Genomic DNA, 20,182 nt, shown 5'->3' on the forward strand with positions numbered 1-20,182 from the left:
TTTGTTCCCCGCTGGTCACTGTGGTTCTTCCTCAAGTGGCAACATTGTTCTGTAGTGATGTAATGGTCGGAGAGAGGAACCACTACACCCAACAAGATTTCCTACAAACTCAGTGTCTGATATCAGCCATGTCCAGAGCAAAAATTAAACTCACCTTCAACCAGAGAGGTAAGTATTACATTTTTAAATTTAACTGTGTTCATTCATTCTTAATACACTACCAAAATACTAATTTTAACAATAATAGAGATAAGGCCATAACTAATGGAAACCCAGAGTTGTTTCATAAACATTAATGGATAACTATTTTTGTATTCAGGTCAGGTCTAAACAGAATTATGTAACATTTTGGGGAAAAAATACAGCCAAGAAGTCCAGAACTTGATGCCATTATAGCAAATATCTCTACAGCCACCATGTATTTCCCTCTGGTGCTCAGATAGGCTGGGATCATGGCAATCCAGACACTGCAGAACACCAGCATGCTGAAGGTGATGTACTTGGCCTCATTAAAACTGTCCGGTAATGTCCTGGCTAAAAAAGCTATAATGAAACTCACAGCTGCCAGAAGCCCCATATATCCCAGGACAGAGTAGAAGCCGATAACTGAACCCTCATTGCACTGGATGATGATCTTCCCCTGATAAGAGTACGTGTCCCGATCCTGGAAGGGGGGAGAAACAGAAAACCAAGTGATACAAATTATTACTTGAACCAGTGTTAAGACACAAATGAGAGAATTGGGCAGTTTGGCTCCCATCCATTTCCTCCAGGGACTCCCAGGTTTGGTGGCTTTAAATGCAATATACACCATGATACTTTTGGCAAGTAGAGAAGAGACGGCAACTGAGAAGATGACACCAAAAGAGGTTACACGCAGCATGCAGGTCACATCTACTGGGTGGCCAAGGAACAAGAAGACACAGAGAAAGCTCAGCATGATGGAGACCAGGAGAAGATAGCTCAGGTTCCGGTTATTAGCTTTAACAATAGGGGTGTCCTGGTAATGTATAAATATCCCCAATATTAAACCAGTCAGAAGACAACAGAGGATGGAGACAGCTGAAAATACTGCAACAATGGGATCATCAGTGTAGGAGAGAAATTCCACCAATTTTGGAACACACCGATCCTTCTTCTCATTTGGCCATTCATCATCAGGACATTTCATGCAGTTTTCACTGTCTGCAGGAAGAACAATACAAACACAATGAGCATCGGGGTCAGAGCTTCTGAGAAAACAAATTGTCTTGTGTTGTCACACAGATAACAATTAGGGATTTCCATTAGTGCATTGTGGGAGAATATAACATAGATAGACAGATAGACAGATGATGGATAGATAGATATATAGATAGATACAGTGCCTTGCGAAAGTATTCGGCCCCCTTGAACTTTGCGACCTTTTGCCACATTTCAGGCTTCAAACAAAGATATAAAACTGTAATTTTTTGTGAAGAATCAACAACAAGTGGGACACAATCATGAAGTGAAACTAAATTTATTGGATGTTTCAAACTTTGTTAACAAATAAAAAAATGAAAAATTGGGCGTGCAAAATTATTCAGCCCCTTTACTTTCAGTACAGCAAACTCTCTCCAGAAGTTCAGTGAGGATCTCTGAATGATCCAATGTTGAGCTAAATGACTAATGATGATAAATAGAATCCACCTGTGTGTAATCAAGTCTCCGTATAAATGCACCTGCACTGTGATAGTCTCAGAGGTCCTTTTAAAGCGCAGAGAGCATCATGAAGAACAAGGAACACACCAGTCAGGTCCGAGATACTGTTGTGGAGAAGTTTAAAGCCAGATTTGGATACAAAAAGATTTTCCAAGCTTTAAACATCCCAAGGAGCACTGTGCAAGCGATCATATTGAAATGGAAGGAGTATCAGACCACTGCAAATCTACGAAGACCTGGCCGTCCCTCTAAACTTTCAGCTCATACAAGGAGAAGACTGATCAGAGATGCAGCCAAGAGGCCCATGATCACTCTGGATGAACTGCAGAGATCTACAGCTGAGGTGGGAGACTCTGTCCATAGGACAACAATAAGTTGTATACTGCACAAATCTGGCCTTTATGGAAGAGTGGCAAGAAGAAAGCCATTTCTTAAAGATATCCATAAAAAGTGTAGTTTAAAGTTTGCCACAAGCCACCTGGGAGACACACCAAACATGTGGAAGAAGGTGCTCTGGTCAGATGAAACCAAAATCAAACTTTTTGGCAACAATGCAAAACGTTATGTTTGGTGTAAAAGCAACACAGCTCATCACCCTGAACACACCATCCCCACTGTCAAATATGGTGGTGGCAGCATCATGGTTTGGGCCTGCTTTTCTTCAGCAGGGACAGGGAAGATGGTTAAAATTGATGGGAAGTTGGATGGAGCCAAATACAGGACCATTCTGGAAGAAAACCTGATGGAGTCTGCAAAAGACCTGGGACGGAGATTTGTCTTCCAACAAGACAATGATCCAAAACATAAAGCAAAATCTACAATGGAATGGTTCACAAATAAACATATCCAGGTGTTAGAATGGCCAAGTCAAAGTCCAGACCTGAATCCAATGGAGAATCTGTGGAAAGAACTGAAAACTGCTGTTCACAAACGCTCTCCATCCAACCTCACTAAGCTCGAGCTATTTTGCAAGGAGGAATGGGCGAAAATTTCAGTCTCTCGATGTGCAAAACTGATAGAGACATACCCCAAGCGACATACAGCTGTAATCGCAGCAAAAGGTGGCACTACAAAGTATTAACTTAATTTTGCACGCCAAATTTATTTTTCAGTTTTTTATTTGTTAAAAAAAAAATTGAAATATCCAATAAAATTTCGTTCCACTTCATGATTGTGTCCCACTTGTTTTTGATTCTTCACAAAAAATTACAGTTTTATATCTTTATGTTTGAAGCCTGAAATGTGGCGAAAGGTCGCAAAGTTCAAGGGGGCCGAATACTCTCGCAAGGCACGATAGATAGATAGATAGATAGATAGATAGATAGATAGATAGATAGATAGATAGATAGATAGATAGATAGATAGATAGATAGATAGATAGATAGATAGATAGATAGATAGATAGATAGATATTCTATAAGTAGCCACTGTTCATTAGAAAATGGTAAAAAAAATAATATTAAAAATAAATAAAAGAGTTGTTTCCATAAGGATATAACAATGAGTTAAAAAAAAACATAGGCAGTAAACTTTGTCTGAAAACCCTGATAATGAACTTCTCCTATTTGATACATTTTGTTCTATTAAATATACCACTGGAATCATTTTAATATATATGTTAAAAAAAAAAAAAATGTTCATCTTATCAGAGTTTTAGAGCTGCCCTGTACACACTACTCAACAGAGTCTAATTAACCCTCCTAATTCATATATTGAAATTAAACAGTGATTAAGCCAGCTATAGACTGATCTCAATTCAGCTGGGTCAGCAGGAATAGGCTGAATTTTGATCCATCTATGGGCAGGCTGGTTGTTACTAAAGTTGATCTATCGATTAATTTCAATACAACTAGCCAGTCAAGTCTTTTTATGCAGTCACTGCCGGGGGCTATAGCCACTGACAGTGATCATTGTATTCTGATGGCCGGGGAAACCTCCTACTCAGAATACAATAGAGCAGTGAGAGAATTCCTTGCATCAACACTGACTTTGTTAATGGGGGAATCAAGAAAATTGTTAATGGGGGAATCAAGAAAATTGCATAGTTTGTGGTCAGCATTAGTCTCTAGGTTGTGAAGAATATGATGGGAGGTTGGTTTGAGTAGATTATCAAAAGAACTGGACAGAGCTGACATTATTAAGTCCACAAAAGTGTTGTGTGTTGTCAGCCCTTCAATAGAGCTTAAGAGCTGAGTGCATTTCTTGAAGATCAACAGGTAATTTACTATTGGGTCTTAAACCATTTCAACCTCCTTTGATATATTGATACATCCTTGAGTTGAAATAGTTATGGCATTAGCAGGCATCATTCCAGTATCAAAATTTGCATCTGGAGATGGGCTTTCATGTCATTCAAGTAACTCTACAGCTGCTTTATCACTTCTAACGGGTGCAGAAAGGTCCCCCTCCCGCTGCTGCCTGCCGCCATTTTCAGGCTCCCCAGTGTTATCAAGGAAAAGCAAGTAAAGTGCATCCATACCCACCCCTCCACTACGGCATCACAAACTGAAAGCAACACAGATTTTGTTACTTCTAGTTTTGGTTTGTTTTTTAAAATTACCATTACCAACATTAACAGCACATGTGATGAAACCAACCTCAATTTGATCTTTTGAGGGCAGGGGTAAGATCAACTGTGAGTATAGGATTGTGTATATAAGATTGTGTTTGTGTATATGTATCTATATATGTATCTATATATATATATATATATATATATACACACACACACACACACACACAAACACAATCTTATATACACAATCCTATACTCACAGTTGATACAGAGGAAGTAGAAAAAAAAATAATAAAGAATGATCCAATGGGGGGGAAAAAAATCTTTCCTGATCCCCCAAGAGGCAATTGGATACTCCCTGGATCAACTTTACCTATACATAATAGTATCCAGTTGTATTATGTGTATCTAGAAAATAATCCAGGCCTTTTGAAACGCAATCTCTTTAAGGAGTTTATTTCACATTTTCACAGCTGTTACTGTGAAGAAACCTTTTCCTATTTGGAGATGAAATCTCTTTTCATCTAGATGTAAAGAGCGCCCCTTTGTCCTCTGTGATGACCTTAAAGTGAATAACTCAACACTAAGTTCACTATCTGAACCACTTATGTATGTATACACAGTGCTTTATCTTGGCCTAGGCCAACAAGGCCCAGGCCTAGGGCGGTACTTTGCAGGAGGGAAGAAAATAAGGCTGCACTGATGAGGTGGCACTCATAAGCTGCACTGATGGGGCTGCACTGATATGCTGCACTGATGGGTGCTAATAGGCTGCACTGATGGGCACTAATTTTCTGCTTTGGTGGCCATTGATGATGCGGCAATTGTGGGTACTGATAAACTGAACTGATGGGCACTAATGAGGCTGCACTGATAAGGCAGCACTGATATGCTCCACTGATGGACACTGATGAGGCTGCACTAATGGGCACGAGGCAGCACTGATAAGCTTCACTGATGGGGCTGCACTGATATGCTGCCCTGATGGGCACTAATAGGTTGCACTGATGTCCACTGATGAGGCGACAGTAATATGATGCACTGCTAGGCTGCACTAATGGGCGCTGATAGGCTGCACTAATGGGCACTGATAGCAACTTATGAGGCCACAATGATGAAGCTGAACTTATGGGAACTGATGAGGCTGCAGTGATGGGAACTGATAGACTGTGGTTGTGGCCTGTGGTTTACAGATGACAGGGTAAGTAATAAATAGGAAAGGGTGTGGCCTTTACAGGAAGGGGTAGGTCATATTTAAATTAGGGGTGCCCAAGTTTTTCAGGCCTAGGGCAGCACAAAACCTAAATACACCACTGTGTATACATGTTGATCATATCCCCCCATACTCTCCTCTTCTCAAGAGAAAATAAATTCAGTTCACCTAATCATCATTACTGAGCTCCTCCATGCCTCTTATCGGTTTGGTTGCTCTTCTCTCCACTTTCTCCAGTTCCCAGATATCCTTTTTTGATTTGGTGGCCAAAACTTAAATGCATTTTCGAGATTAGAGATGGGCCGAATGGCCCCCTGTTTGCTTTGCGGCAGAACTTTCGACCATTGCAAAAGTTTGGAACTGAACAACAAACCCCATTGAAGTCTATGGGACTCGAACTGGAAAATTCAAAAGTGCCCATTTTGAAGGCTTATATGCAAGTAATTGGGCATACAATGGTTATGAGGGTCTGGGTACTGCCCTGGGGGACATGTATCAATGAAAAAAAGTTTGTACAAAACATCATTTGTAAATAAGCAGTGATTTACTAATGCTTAAAGTGAAACTATAAAAATGAGAAACAACAAAAAAAAAATTAAAAAATCCTTAAAATAAATTGCCGGGGGGTTTCATTTAGTCTGCCTTTAGTAGTGTACTGGGAACAAGATAAGAGCTTTTTTGGATAAATGTTGGTGTCTATTTTGCAGACTTTGTATAGAAGAAACATGTTCAGAAAAATTGGGTTTTGAGTGTTGGTGGTGCCTTCACATCGTAACCCTTGTAGAAAGTCAGCCTGAGGCAGGGTTAAGAAAGGGTTAATTGAAGAGGGCAGGTACTTTCCTTTCAGACCTGCTTTTTAATCAGCTGGTCTGAAAGTGTCGGTGGAGCTGTTTAGTGAGAGAGAGAGAGACATCAGTGTGCTCTGTGAAAGGCTCCACTTGTGGACTGTGACCTGCTGGTTGAGATAAAACCTCTGTAAAGGACTATAGCTCTGGTTAGAGCTGTGAAGTATTGCCTATAAGCCTGTTTGCTGCAGAGACTGTGCTTAACTCCTGTGTGTGACTGTATTTCAAGACAAGCCTGTCATTTTTTTTCTGTTTGTTTGCCTTAAAGCTGAATTAAGGCACATTTTACTTTTACTGGACTGTCTCTGAGCCGACTGTTCACCCCTCTGATCCCTTACACCCTATAGAGGTACTCTTGATGAAAGCAAGAATTGGCCTTGTTGTCAGAAATTGAAATGATATGCACCTGTCAAACAGGTGTGGAAATATTGGTCTTTGGGTGTTAACTGTGACCATGAAACCTACTCCAAAAAAATTCTTCCAGAATAAATCAGCACCCATAAAGCTAGGCAGCCTAGAAGTCTTGCAGAGATTCCACATCTCAAAAATCTTTAATCAGTGACACCGGCATTAGGGGCTTGATAGCTGCTGCTAATACAGGACTGAAATCATTTTGATAAATGTCAGCCAGTCCACGGAGTCTGTGGACAGACATGCTCTCTTATCCATCACAAAACATCTGGCACCACCTGAATGCCCGTTCAGAAAGGACACTGGATGCAGACACTGCTGATGGGATGTGGAAGCTAACAGTCCTGGGTGGCGAGGACTTAAAAAATTTTGAAAAGCATTACTGAGGCAGCCCTTTTTTCCACTGCTCCTCTCTTGACCAACAGAAGCCTCAAAACTACGTTTTCCACCAGACTGTAACCGAGTCGGGAAAGGCATTACCCAAACTCCTCTTTAAGGTGTCCTCAAGAGATTTTATCTTCTGCTTCCTCTGTGGGGATGGGATAAATTCAGAGACTTGGTGGTCAAGGAGTGATCCTTCTCCTTGATGCCACATATTCTTGGGTCCTTTCACAGGCATTGAAGAATGAGGGAGCCCATGCAACGCAAGTTTGCGGAGGCATGAGAAGAAGACTCCTCAGGTCACTGAGGATTACAGTATCTGGAACTGCTTCCTCGCAGATATATACTACTCCCAAGGGTTCTGGGGATGGAAAACCATCTGTTAAGGGTTGACGTATGTCTTGCTCTACTTCAATGCCTCCAAAACAGCCAAAATCTCCTCCTCTTTCCTCTCCTCTTGTGTGTTTCGTGGTGTGGCAAGAATGGTGTCTGCATAAAGTGGGCCTTGAGAGGAAAGGAAGTCCTCCTCTTCCTCTCACTGCTCTGCCTCAAGTGCCCTGTCTATAATGACACAGAGAGTCAGCCTGAGCCTGTTGAGGATTGCCAAAGTTGAGTTCCACCTGGTGGACATGTCACAAATCAGGCGGTTTGTGGGCAGGTGGAATTCCCACTGAATTTCAGCCATCTGAGCACTAGCTGTGTATGACTGCCGGAAATGGCTACAGACTCTTCTGGCCTGCTTTAGCAGATCTTCCAACGCTGGGTACCTATTTAAGAAATACTGCACCACCAAACTAAGGACATGTGCCAGGCATGGGACATGTGTCAACATTCCCTGTCTAAGGGCCGACAGGAGGTTTGTGCCATTATTGCACACCACCATTCCTGACCCCAGTTGGCATCACATGAACCACCTCTGGGCCTGCCCCTGCAGAACTGCAAGAATCTCTGCTCCACTGCCTTGCCCAACGATGCCACAACATTGCCTTCAATGTGATAGTACAAAGCTGGAATGGACTTGCATGAATAGAAATAGTGACTGGGAATCTGCAATTGTGGTGCAGCAAATTCTGCAAATTCATGGAAGGAGGCAGAATCCACCAGACAGAAAGACAGCGTTGAAGAAAGACAGAGTTAAAAAGCCAACAGCATGGACAAGCTGGAATTTGGATGCTGGGCATGTGGTCGGCAGTGACTGTATTTTTTTTTTTTTTCGCTACAGCAGATGGGGCACAAAAATGTGCCTGCTATACTCTACAGCTGGTGGTATGCTAGAAGAACCTAGGACACCCTTCGCTATACCATTATCCATGTCAGTGGAGGCTGCTGAGAGGCCACGAGGATTAGCAGGGGTAGACTGAGGTGAGAAGTTAGGAGGAGAAGAATTGCATCCCTTTTGTTTGGCTTTTATTTTCCCTTCCAGCAGGCTGAGTGGTGTGGGGTGTAAAATGCCTTGTCAAGCATGTGGTACAGAAATGGCTGGTGTTTTTGCCATGCTTGATGCGCTTGAGGCAAATTTTGCAAATTGCAACAGTGGGATCGAATGCACATGTGCTAAAAAAAAAGGCCCAGACAGCTGAGCCCTCTCTTTCCTCCTCTGCTCTATCCGGCACCCGAGTCGTGTCAGTGACCTCATCATCATCATCATCCCCTCCATCCTCATTATCACTGGAGACAACTTGGCAATATGCTGCTGCTGGGGGAACATGACTGCCAATTCCTTGTTCACAAGTGTTCTTGTGGCAGGCTGGCTCGGCTGCGCGAAACTATGTAGACCTACGTCAGTCACAAGGTGTGGTGCTGAGGGGCGAGTGCATGCTGTCGGCGGCATGCTCCCACCCCCACTAGGCAGCGAGGATGCTGATTCACGGGACCGGCGGCCGCGTTTGCCGCTGGGCATCCATAATCACTCCCCGCTGAAAGAGAAGGACAGTCAGCTGTTGTAAAATCAAAATACGCTTATTGCAAATTTTTTTTTACAAAAATATGTAGCAGAATACAAATTAACCTATAAGGATGAAAAATGTTGAATTTTAAGTTTTTTCTTTTTTTGAGAATGGTATATAGCAGAAGGTAAAAAATACTGTTTTTTTTTTTTTTTCCAGAATTGTCGCTCTTTTTTTGTTTAAAGCACAAAAATAAAAATTACAGAGGTGATCAAATACCACCAAAAGAAAGCTCTATTTGTGGGGGGAAAAAGGACACCAATTTTATTTCATTACAGAGTCACACGACTGCACAATTTTCTGTTAAAGTAATGCAATGCCAAATCACAAAAAATGGCCAGGTCATTGGGGGGACAAATCCTTCCGGTCCAGAACTGGTTAAAACATACAAGCTTGCGGGGCGTGGTCTGACCTCGCACGGAGATGGCTGCCTGATCCTGCGCTCCCGCCGACACGGACAACAGCATCCATAAGCTGGAGAGACCCGGGTGCTTCACTGCCCGACAACGATGGGATCCACCTCCCGGGCTTCCTCTGCCACCCGATCATGTTCCCCGAGGGACACAGGGGCTCAGCTGAGCCAAAGCATCCCTGAAATGTTCCGGGCCCAGGGGACAAACATGGCGCTCACAGGCAGCTTGGCGCCCTCCTCCACACAAACTTCGCAGCCTGCTCGCTCCTATGCTGCGGCTACAGCCTCGGCCACCGATCCACCCGCTATGCCGACCCCCCCTCCTCCCTCGGTGACGATGGCAGACCTCCGGATGATCGCAGCCGACATTAAGGACACGCTGGGCTCTGCGATCCATGACCTGAGGGAGGAGATGAGAAGCCTGACCGGCCGAGTGCAGGGCATGGAAACTGTCACAGCACAGCATGACAGAGTGCTACGGTCTGTCACACGTGCGGTGGATTCTCACTCCCTGCAGCTTAGGGAGCTTCAACGGCATATGGAGGACTTGGACAATCGGGGTAGACGTCACAATCTGCGGGTACGTGGTCTCCCCGAATCTGTGGAACCCGACATGGTCGCCCCTGCTGTCACAGGTATTTTTAATACCCTCCTTGATCGCCCCATGCAATCCCCCATAGACATGGAGCGGATACATCGTGCGCTGCGCCCCAGGGGCAGGGATGGCGACCCTCCCAGGGACGTGGTCTGCTGCCTAGTGGATTACAAATTAAAAGAGGAGATCTTGCGAAAGGCCAGGAACAGGGCCAATTTGGAACATGAGGGTGCTGTTATTCACATCTATCAAGACCTCTCCAGCATAACCTTGCAGCACCGCAGAGATCTGCGACCTCTGCTGGAAGCATTGAGGCTGAAGGGGATACCATATAAATGGAAGTTTCCTTTTTGCTTGTCAGCCACCGCGCAAGGCCGTACGGCTCTCCTGAGGGTCCCGGAGGAACTCCCACACTTCTGTGCCGCCATGGGGCTCCCGCTGATTGATGTCCCTAACTGGTACGCTGCATTCCGTGGGGGTCCGCCAGCAGCACCAACGCCCAGAGAGGAACCTATGGAGGCCCATGATTCTCGTTTCAGGCGTCCTCGTTCACCCTCACCACTCAGGCCCCTCGCAGCTCTGCAGATACCGCCATTGGCGGCGAGTCCCACAAAACCTCCCAAGCAAAGGAAGCCTCGTCAAGGTGACTGATGGTCGGGACACCAATGATCGTCTGGCAAGTATCACTGTTTTTCACGTTATATGCTCCCTTGCCCACTCCTTGTTCTCCCGTAGTTCACTGGACTGGCCACTCTCCCCCTTTATCCATGGAGCCCACGTTTATTTGTTTCCTCGTCCCATGTTTTGGCTGGCTATGATCCGTCCTACCTCCACTCCACGTGCCTAGCCGATGTGCCTTATGAACATCCTCGGACTGCTCATTGACTCAATGCTTATGTATTGTCCAGCGCCCCTGTATTCTAACTGTCCTGCCCTCCTGACCGTTGAACGCAGATGTATGCCCACCCATGCTTGCCAGGGTCGGGCGGCCAGCCTCCCCCTCCCTGGTCCTCCCCCCCCCCAAGGCACTGGCATATTGCCGCTTAGATCTCGCCTTTTGGCATCCGCAGCAACGTAGACCCTTTATGTGCCCTGCCTGTTCATGCTATTTGCTGACTAATGGTCGCTTTACCTCTGTTGGACTTCCTTTTACTACCCCGCCCCCCCGGTTACCACAGCCTAGTGGTTATGGACCTTGCAGGCTTCCCGACTGCTGCGGTGCTTTATATGGACCGGATTACTTTTGCACTGGGTGGGGGTTGGGTTGGGGAGGGTTGGCTTTTGGATTTTGGATTTTGGGTTTTCGGTTTCTATCGGACATGCCAGATATACCCTATTCAGGTGGTCCGCGGGATGTGGTGGCGCTGTTGACAATAGCAATGTTGCCTAATTCAATGTTTATCGTAATGTGTTGATATTTCCCTGGATAATGCTAGCTTGGGGGGTCGGGTGGGTTGCCCGGGGTCGTGCAGGGGGGGATTTGCCTGTTCCGGGCGGATCCCTTCCGCCCCCGGGGAGTCGACCGGACCTCTCTTGTGTGATATATGCTTGGAGGATGGACTTCATAATATGTGTCTATGTTTTAGTGACCTTACAATGCTAATGTTGTAAGCAGTGGGGGGCCCACCCTCCCTGGTGACGGACGTCCATCGGGGGTGGTGGTCCTGCCATGCCCCATCCAGGGGCCTCCAGATTTTGGTTATGTTTTGCTAACTCGCTCCTGGCCTTGTGGTGGGTGACACCAGTGACCCCGGAGGCACGTGAGTGACCGGCTACTTTTCATGGTATGTGTTATACACCACAACGGTTCTCTAGTTTACCCCATGCCAGGTTTATACTGTTGCACTGATTATACGGGACTCCTTCCCCTATCCCTGTGGGCATTTGCATCTTGTTCATCGTTAATGTCTCTCCCCTTTTTGCATCCCCTTTTCTTTGTCCGTCGGCGGGGCACACAGTCAGTTGGTTCCTGTTTCTACCCGTTTTTCTCCTGTTTCCTTTTTTTTTTTCCTCTCTCCCACCCGAGTGTGGAAACAGGATCTCACGTGTGCCCTCCAGGTTAGGTTTTATCCAACCCCCCTAGTGTGTTACGGTTGACTACAATTGTCAGCTTAACGGCACTCATTGCACTTAAACACTACCTCCCCCATTGTTGTTTCCGTGCTTGACAGGTAGGCAGGACCTCCTGCCACCGGATTGTTCCCACAGCCTTTCCTCCCCCTTGCCCCCTCCTCCCCGTCTTAACCTTCCTTCTCCTTCTCATTCCCCGCACCCTTCTTTCTTTCTTTTCCTCTTCCTCTGCTCTTCCTCCTCTCTGCCCTCTCCCCCTCTCCCCTCCCTATTTCTCTCTCCTCTAAGCTGACCACCATGCCTGCCTCCTCTAAGGGGCGTGTGGCGCACTCCCCCGGGATGCATGCGCCGGACCCACTTTTGAAAATCCTTTCCCTTAATGTCAGGGGCTTGAACGTTCCCGAGCGTAGATCTAAGCTCTTGCTTTATGCGCGTCAGGCTAAGGCGGACGTGGTGTTTCTGCAAGAAACCCATTTCCGCTCGGATAAAACTCCCCGCCTTTACGATCGCTCCTTCCCGACGGTTTATCACTCAACGTCCAGCGTTTCTAAGTCTAAGGGAGTTTCTATACTGGTCTCTAAAAACTGTCCGTGGACGCTACAAGATTCTGTCTCAGACCAAGAGGGACGCTTTCTTTTCCTTAAGGGCACCATACGTGGTCAACTCTTTACGCTAGCGAACATTTACGCCCCAAACAAACGCCCCGTACCCTTTTTCCGGGCAACGCTTCTTCGCTTGACCGAATTTCAGGCGGGCACTTTAGTAGTGGGTGGGGATTTCAACGTAGCCCTCTCCCCCCTCCTGGATGTTTCCTCGGGCTCCTCCTCCTTACCGTACTCCGCCTTGCGAGCAATTAAGACTCTCCTTAGAGACCTTCTGCTTCATGACGCTTGGAGGACATTGCACCCGGACACCAAGGACTTCACGTACTTCTCGCACCCCCATAATAAATACTCCAGGATTGATTATCTCTTTCTTTCCCAGGCTGCCCTCTCTTCTTTGCGCTCTGCGTCCATTGATCCTATGTTTCTGTCTGACCACCACCCTATCACCATCTCCCTCTCCCTACAGCCCGACCCTGGTCGCTCCCGCTCCTGGCGCCTGGACAACTCCCTATTGACCGACCCGGTATATATCGCGGAACTGACCTCTGCTCTGCGAGAGTATTTTGCCCATAACGCCACGCCTGATGTGACCCCTGCTACGTTGTGGGCGGCCCATAAGTGCACCATTAGGGGCGTTTTTATTGCCATGGCTGCGAAACGCAACAAGGAACGACGGGCTCATATTGCTACCCTCACTAACCGCATCCATTCCCTGGAACGCGCGCACAAGCTCACTCTAGCCGCACACACTCTGACTGAACTGACTCAAACCCGACAAGACCTCCTCACAGAATTGGGCTTTATAACGCAACGTAAATTCGCTTTACAGCAACGTCTGTTTTATGACTATGGTAACAAATCGGCAAATTTCTGGCCAGAGCGCTTCAGACTCGACGGGCGGCAAGGACGATCCACTCGATCACGGACCCGCGTGGCGGGAAGGTCACCTCCACCAGTGCTATCGCTCAACAGTTCCTTACGTATTACCGTGCGTTATACAACCTGGATATCCCAGACCCTGAAGTCCCCCCTGCAGACAGAACAGCACATATTAAGGCATTCTTGCAGAAATATTCCCCCCCTCCCCTCTCACCGGAAGCCTTGGCGGAGTTTGATGCGCCCATCTCCTCCCCCGAACTGCACTCTGCACTCAAACAACTTAAACCGGGGAAGTGTCCGGGCCCGGATGGCTTGACGGTGGGATACTACCGGACCTTCGGGGATATCCTGTCCTCCCCAATGCTTGCGGCTTTCAACTCCTTCTCTGATTCCCCTACTTTGCACCCAGACTACTTGGAAGCTCACATTACCGTCATTCCTAAACCCGGCAAGGACCCGTCCCTGGTCTCCAATTACAGGCCAATTTCCCTCCTCAACGTTGACATCAAACTTTACGCCAAGGTACTGGCGAACCGCCTGCTACCCCACATTCCGGATGTCATCTCGCTCGACCAGGTGGGTTTTGTCCCCGGCGCGAGGCCCGGGATAACACTCTCAAGGCACTCAACATCCACCATTGGATGACTTCCTCTGGCACGCCTGGTTTCTTCCTCTCGCTCGACGCGGAGAAGGCGTTCGACAGGGTTGCCTGGGACTACATGACTGCAGCATTGGAGTCTCTGGGCATCGCTGGTCGCATGTTGAACTTTATACGGGCTCTTTACTCGTCGCCCTCGGCTAGGGTACGGGTCAACGGGAGCCTGTCGACGCCTTCTCCGTGTCGAATGGGACCCGACAGGGTTGCCCCCTTTCCCCATTGATATACATCATTACCCTTGAGCCCCTCCTCCGCCGCATTAACTCTAATCCCGATATAAACGGTATAACTATAGCCCATAAAACCTATAAGCTAGCGGCCTTCGCCGACGATGTGTTGCTGTTTTTGACGAACCCTGCAATCTCTTTACCTAACCTTCTCCGGGACCTTGACGCCTTTTGTCTCTTATCCAACCTCAAAATTAATTACGCAAAATCAGAGGCCCTGAATATATCCCTCCCGCCATGCAAAGTACAGTTCTGCAAGGACAACTTCCCTTTCCGCTGGGAACCCTCTGCTATCACATACCTAGGCATCCAAATCCCTTCAACTCTTGCTGACCTTTACTCACGCAACTACCTGCCACTGTTGCAGTCTATAAAAGCAGACCTCTCTAAATGGGAATCTGGCTCCTTCTCCTGGTTCGGCAGGATTGCAGTGGTCAAAATGAATGTTCTTCCTAGGCTTCTCTACACTATGCAAGCCGTCCCCTTAAAGCTCCCTCCAGCGTTTTTTCGTTCGTATCGCTCCGCATGCACATCCTTCATTTGGCGCTCGAGACGCCCCAGGCTGTCTTGGGACGTCTTGACTGCCCCGAAGGAGATGGGTGGCCTGGGATTGCCGCACCTTCAGAGATACTATTGGTCCTGCCACCTGGCAAGGGTGGTGGACTGGCACAAACATCATCATGTCAAAGCTTGGGTCGCGTTGGAAGACTCTTTCTCCCCCATCCCTGTTCAACACCTGCCCTGGATCTCGACGCCTTCCTTTCCGACGGTGTGCTACAAGCACCCGACCATCAACCCCACGATCGTAATCTTTCGCAAGCTGTGCAAGACCTTGCGCCTGGCATCCTCGCCTGGCCCTATGGTACCCCTTGTTCAAAATCCGGACTTCCCTCCGGGCCTCTCCTACATCCCCCCGCAGGGTTCTGCCTCCGACGCTCCATGCAGGGCCGAACACTGCTTTCAAGCGGGCTCACTGCTCTCTCTCCATGATTGGGCACAGAAATACCCGGACTTTCAGCTTCGCTTCTTCAATCACTTGCAGCTCAGAGACTTTTTCCTACATACCCCTGATGTCTCCTGCTGGTCTAGGGATCTCACCCCCTTTGAGACCCTATGCAGATCGTCGGACCCGCAACGGCATCTTATTTCCCTACTATACTCCCTCATCTCTTTGCAACTTCCGCCTCGCCTCGTCCGTTTACGGGCTAAGTGGGAGGAGATCACCGCCAAAACTTTGTCGGATGATGATTGGGAGCGAATCTTCTTTCACATTCACAAGGGTTCCAGGAACGTCCTCACACAGGAGACTGGCTTTAAAATCTTCGCACACTGGTACAGGACTCCTGAACTTTTGCATAAAATGTCGGCGGACCTCCCCTCCCTTTGCTGGCGTTGCCGCCTCCATACAGGATCTCTCCTACATATCTGGTGGGACTGCCCGCGGATCCAGCCCTTTTGGAAGGCGATACATGCCCTCATAACTCGTATCACTACTTATACGCCGGATTTCAGCCCGGCACAATTCCTCCTCCATCATTCCTCCCTCCCTCAGCGGACGTACAGGAGGTCTCTGGTCTTCCATTTAATCTCTGCCGCCAACATGTGCATCCCGTGCCTATGGCTGTCTCCCTCCCCACCCACTGTAGCTGATTGGCTGCGGAGGGTTGGAAGGATCGCCCGTATGGAAGATCTCACGTTTCAAGCTCTTGACACTCCCTCCAAATTTTATGACATTTGGGCCCCGTGGATCGACTTTGCTGCATCGGATGACCACCGTCGCCTGATGAATACATAGTCTGTCGTTAGCTCGCCACACCCCACTTGCTTCCCGGTCGTCTTGCGGGGGAGTGCGCCCGCACTCCTCTTCTCCTCCTTTCTCCATTTTCTATCCCCCTTCTACTCTCCCTACCTAGTGTGCTCTCTCTATCCCTCTATCCCCTCTTCTTATGCTATTGCTCTCTTCCCCCACTGTCTCATGACGCTCTCGGCGTCCTCCACCCCCACCTGCTCTCCCTGTGACCCCCCTCTCCCCTACCTCCTGTTGCCTACCGTACCCATGTGCAGCGTTGGGCGGTCTATCTACATGTATGGGTGGTGCGCCCCCGGCCCTGGACACAGTGAGTTCCCCTTGGGGGTGTCCGATTCGGAGGTGCCCCATCCAGGACATTCATTTTCATGCCTCCTGACTGCCCTCATCCTCACTTCCCATGTTTGAGGGGTCGGAATTCTCTCCCTTCATCAGTACTCCCTTACCCCCTGATTCCCAATACCCCATATGATTGCACTGCACCCCGTAACGCATTGGTTTCGGCCCATGCGGCGGGGATGTTTATCTACGCCGCAGTGGCCCTCTGTATTTGCAATAATATACTGAATTTTTGGCCATGTATTGTACGAGGCTGGGTCACTTTTGCTTTGTTTATTTTTTAGTATCTTCCGCAGATGGCATCTCTCTGCGCCCTGATACAGTTTGTGGTTATTTTGGATGTACACTGTTATTTGTACTTATGTCTGTTGACTGTACTATATTGCCATCACTTGTTAATGTGCGTTTTTTTATTCTTTTCAATAAATTGTTTATAAAAAAAAAAAAAAAAAAAAAAAACATACAAGCTTGCATATTGATACTACCAAATAAAGCCACTATGGAGTTGCATGGTAAATGATCAAGCTATAGTATAGAGGTCTACGTGTTTTACAGAAGTACCGTTTCTTCTGGACCACCTAACTCTCAAGGAACCATAGAGATTATTTCTAAAGGAAGAAGAGCATATCAGTGTCATCCATAACATAATGTAATCATATTTATTCACAAAAATTCAATATGAAAACTTCACCTGAAAGACGGAAAAAATACTTTTTAAATCAATACAACAATACTATCCCTCAGAGATCGAGATGAAGAAGAGAAGAAAAAAAAAAAACGAGGATCACATATTTACCCATAAATTTAATTATTTATTTATACCTTTTCAGTGACAATATGCCAGTTATCTTGACCTGTTTGTAAAAAGGCAAGGGCAAACGGGCAAATGTGGTTGAGTCTCTCCGGGTTGTGAGAGAGTGACCAACCCCAGAGAGGGCACCACAGGGAGCATACAGCTAAAATGTCAAATTTAACAAGAGTGCTTAAGGCACCTCGTGCAAGGGATTTAAAGGGTCCAAAAAGGAGAATGTATGTCATCCCTGGTTGCTGAACGAATTAAATACACCTGGAGGAGTGTACCTGTTGTCTAGAAGATCACCAAAGACAAACAATCCCACTTCAAGCTCTAGTGTCCAGAGTTAGAATGAACGAAAAATGAAATGCTTTGAATAGGGATCAACCTATCCCTCTGCAAGGAAGAGTTACAACTGTAAGTGATAGCATCTACATCAAGTGCAGGTTAAGTGCTAAATAGATAACGTGTGTAATGAAATGGGGAAGTGCGAAAGTGAAGAGGTTTGGGTGTGGGGTCATAAGGAAATACAATGAAAAAAATAATTGTAATGAGTGAGGGGGGAATAATGGTCCAAATGTGAACACATATAATTCCCAAAGTGCATGGTAGTGAAGAAACCAAGATTGGGATGAAGACTCCAAACAGGGGGGAGGTGATAGGGGGGGAAGGAGGATGAGGGATATGAAAGTATGCTATGGACTTTACCGCTGTGTTCAAATAACTCAGCTGACTCCTCCATGCCTGAAGCTATGGCAGAAATAGCTGTGGACAAGGCGGCAGATTTAGCCACTCTGGCAGCTGCAGTGGACTGTGCACTAGTATCTGTCTGGGTGATGGAGGATGAGGAGGATGGGGATGGTTTAGTAAGCCAGTCTACCACCTCCTCTGCATGTTGTGGCTGGATAGCACGGGCAACATCACTAAACAGAGGAAATGATGCCCGGCCTGAGGACTGACCACATCCACCTTTGCCTGTGGACACATACACTGCTGGCCCCCTCATAGTGCCATAAGAACATCTGCCTCTTCTTGTTGGCCTCCCAAACATGATGGTGGGGGGTGTTTATTAACAAAATGTGATGAATATGTGGAAATTGAAAAGAAAAAAAGGAATAAAACTGGATTTCTCACAATTATATATAAAAAAGTATAAATTTTTTGAATCGACAAAGATAAAATACAAATATCTAAGACAAGACAATACAAAAGTAAAACATATATTCCTAATTGGAATATTAAAGGAAATACAAGGTCCTAAATATGCAATTGGGATCTTCAAATCCAACGCGTTTCGCCAAAAGCTTCTTCAGGGCTATATGGACCCTACATTGCGTATCTGATCGGCTGTACAATTAAGGAGAAATTCCTCTCTGGGGTAGACGTTGAGACCATATGTCGGGGCGATCCTCTATATAGATATAAATGCATGAACTTCCTCATATTGGTCATAGATTTATCACCGGATGTTAGAGCCAGTGATTCCGTAAAGATGGAGATCAATTGATAGCAGTGTATAGTATGCATGTCTAACCATCAAGTGGTGAGTTCCTGGTATATGGCCAATGTATGCAGTTGGAACAATTATGCCGCAGAGCCTGAGTGAACACAGCCAAACAAGTATTTTGTGTCAGCTGTAGTGAAAGGAGCCCAGCCCAGGATATCCTAGGGGTACATCAAGTGGCTCAGCTCCTAAATTGAGTCAGTGTGATTGCTTCCCTGTGAAGATGTGGAAATGTGTAAGTGGATGCACTTTAATCAATGGAAAGTGGTGCAGTGTTGGTGCAGTTTAATTTGAGTACTCACTACACAAATGCACTCCACTGACACACTACAATATACTGCAGTACACATGCATTAATGCACTGAAATTTACGTTACTGAAATTTACTGCGTTAAACATGCAGTAACGCACTGAAATATACTGCATTAAATGTACAGTAATACACTGAAATATACTGCATTAAATGTGCATTAACAAACTAATTTATACTGCATTATGCGTGCAGTAACATACTGAAATATACTGTGTTAAAAGATGAGCAAAGCATTGAAATATACTGCCTTAAATGTGCAGTAATGCACTGACATACACTGCGTGAAATGCACAGTAAAGCACTGAAATATACTGAGTTAAACGTGCAGTAACAAACTCAAGTATACTGCTGTAAAAGTGCAGTAACACACTCGAATATACTGCGTGAAATGCACAGTAAAGCACTGATATATACTGCCATAACGGCCTAAATTATACAGCGTTAAACGTACAGTAACACACTGATCTATACTGCGTAAAATGTGCATTAAAGCACCGAAATATACTGTGTCAAAATTGTCCTAATGCACAGAAAAATACTGCGTTAAACATGCAGTAACGCACTAAAATATACTACGTTAAATGTGCAGAAACGCACTGAAATATACTGCGTAAAATGTGCAGTAAAGCACTGAAATATACTGCGTTAAGGGTGCCGTAATGCACTGAAATATACTTAGTTAATTGTGCACTAACTTGCTGAAATATTCTGCATTAAATCTGCAGTAGCGCACTGAATTATACTGTGTTATACGTGCAGTAACACACTCAAATATACTGTGTGAAATGTACAGCAAAGCACTGAAATATACTGTGTTAAACGTGCAGTAACGAGCTCAAGTATACTGCAGTAAACGTGCAGTAATGCACATAAATATACTGCTTTAAATGTGCAGTAACGTGCTGAAATATACTGTGTTAAACGTGCAGTAATGCACCGAAATATACTGCCATAAATGTGCAGTAATGTCCTGAATTGTATAGGGT

General features: G+C 46.1%; 1 protein-coding gene across 1 annotated transcript in view; it reads right to left on the reverse strand.

Annotated features, from left to right (window-relative positions):
* Positions 1 to 292: 292 nt before the first annotated feature.
* Positions 293 to 20,182, reverse strand: part of LOC309566803 (vomeronasal type-2 receptor 26-like) — a gene marked incomplete at both ends in the record, with an annotated part of 356,998 nt that continues 337,108 nt past the window's right edge. Inside the window, one exon of the mRNA XM_082272118.1 lies at positions 293 to 1,185. Within this exon, the coding sequence (XP_082128244.1) occupies positions 293 to 1,185 (893 nt within the window). The remainder of the gene's footprint in view (positions 1,186 to 20,182) is intronic.

This window comes from Pelophylax lessonae (genome assembly GCF_965119305.1).
Source record: "Pelophylax lessonae genome assembly, chromosome: 1".
Taxonomy (NCBI): domain Eukaryota; kingdom Metazoa; phylum Chordata; class Amphibia; order Anura; family Ranidae; genus Pelophylax; species Pelophylax lessonae.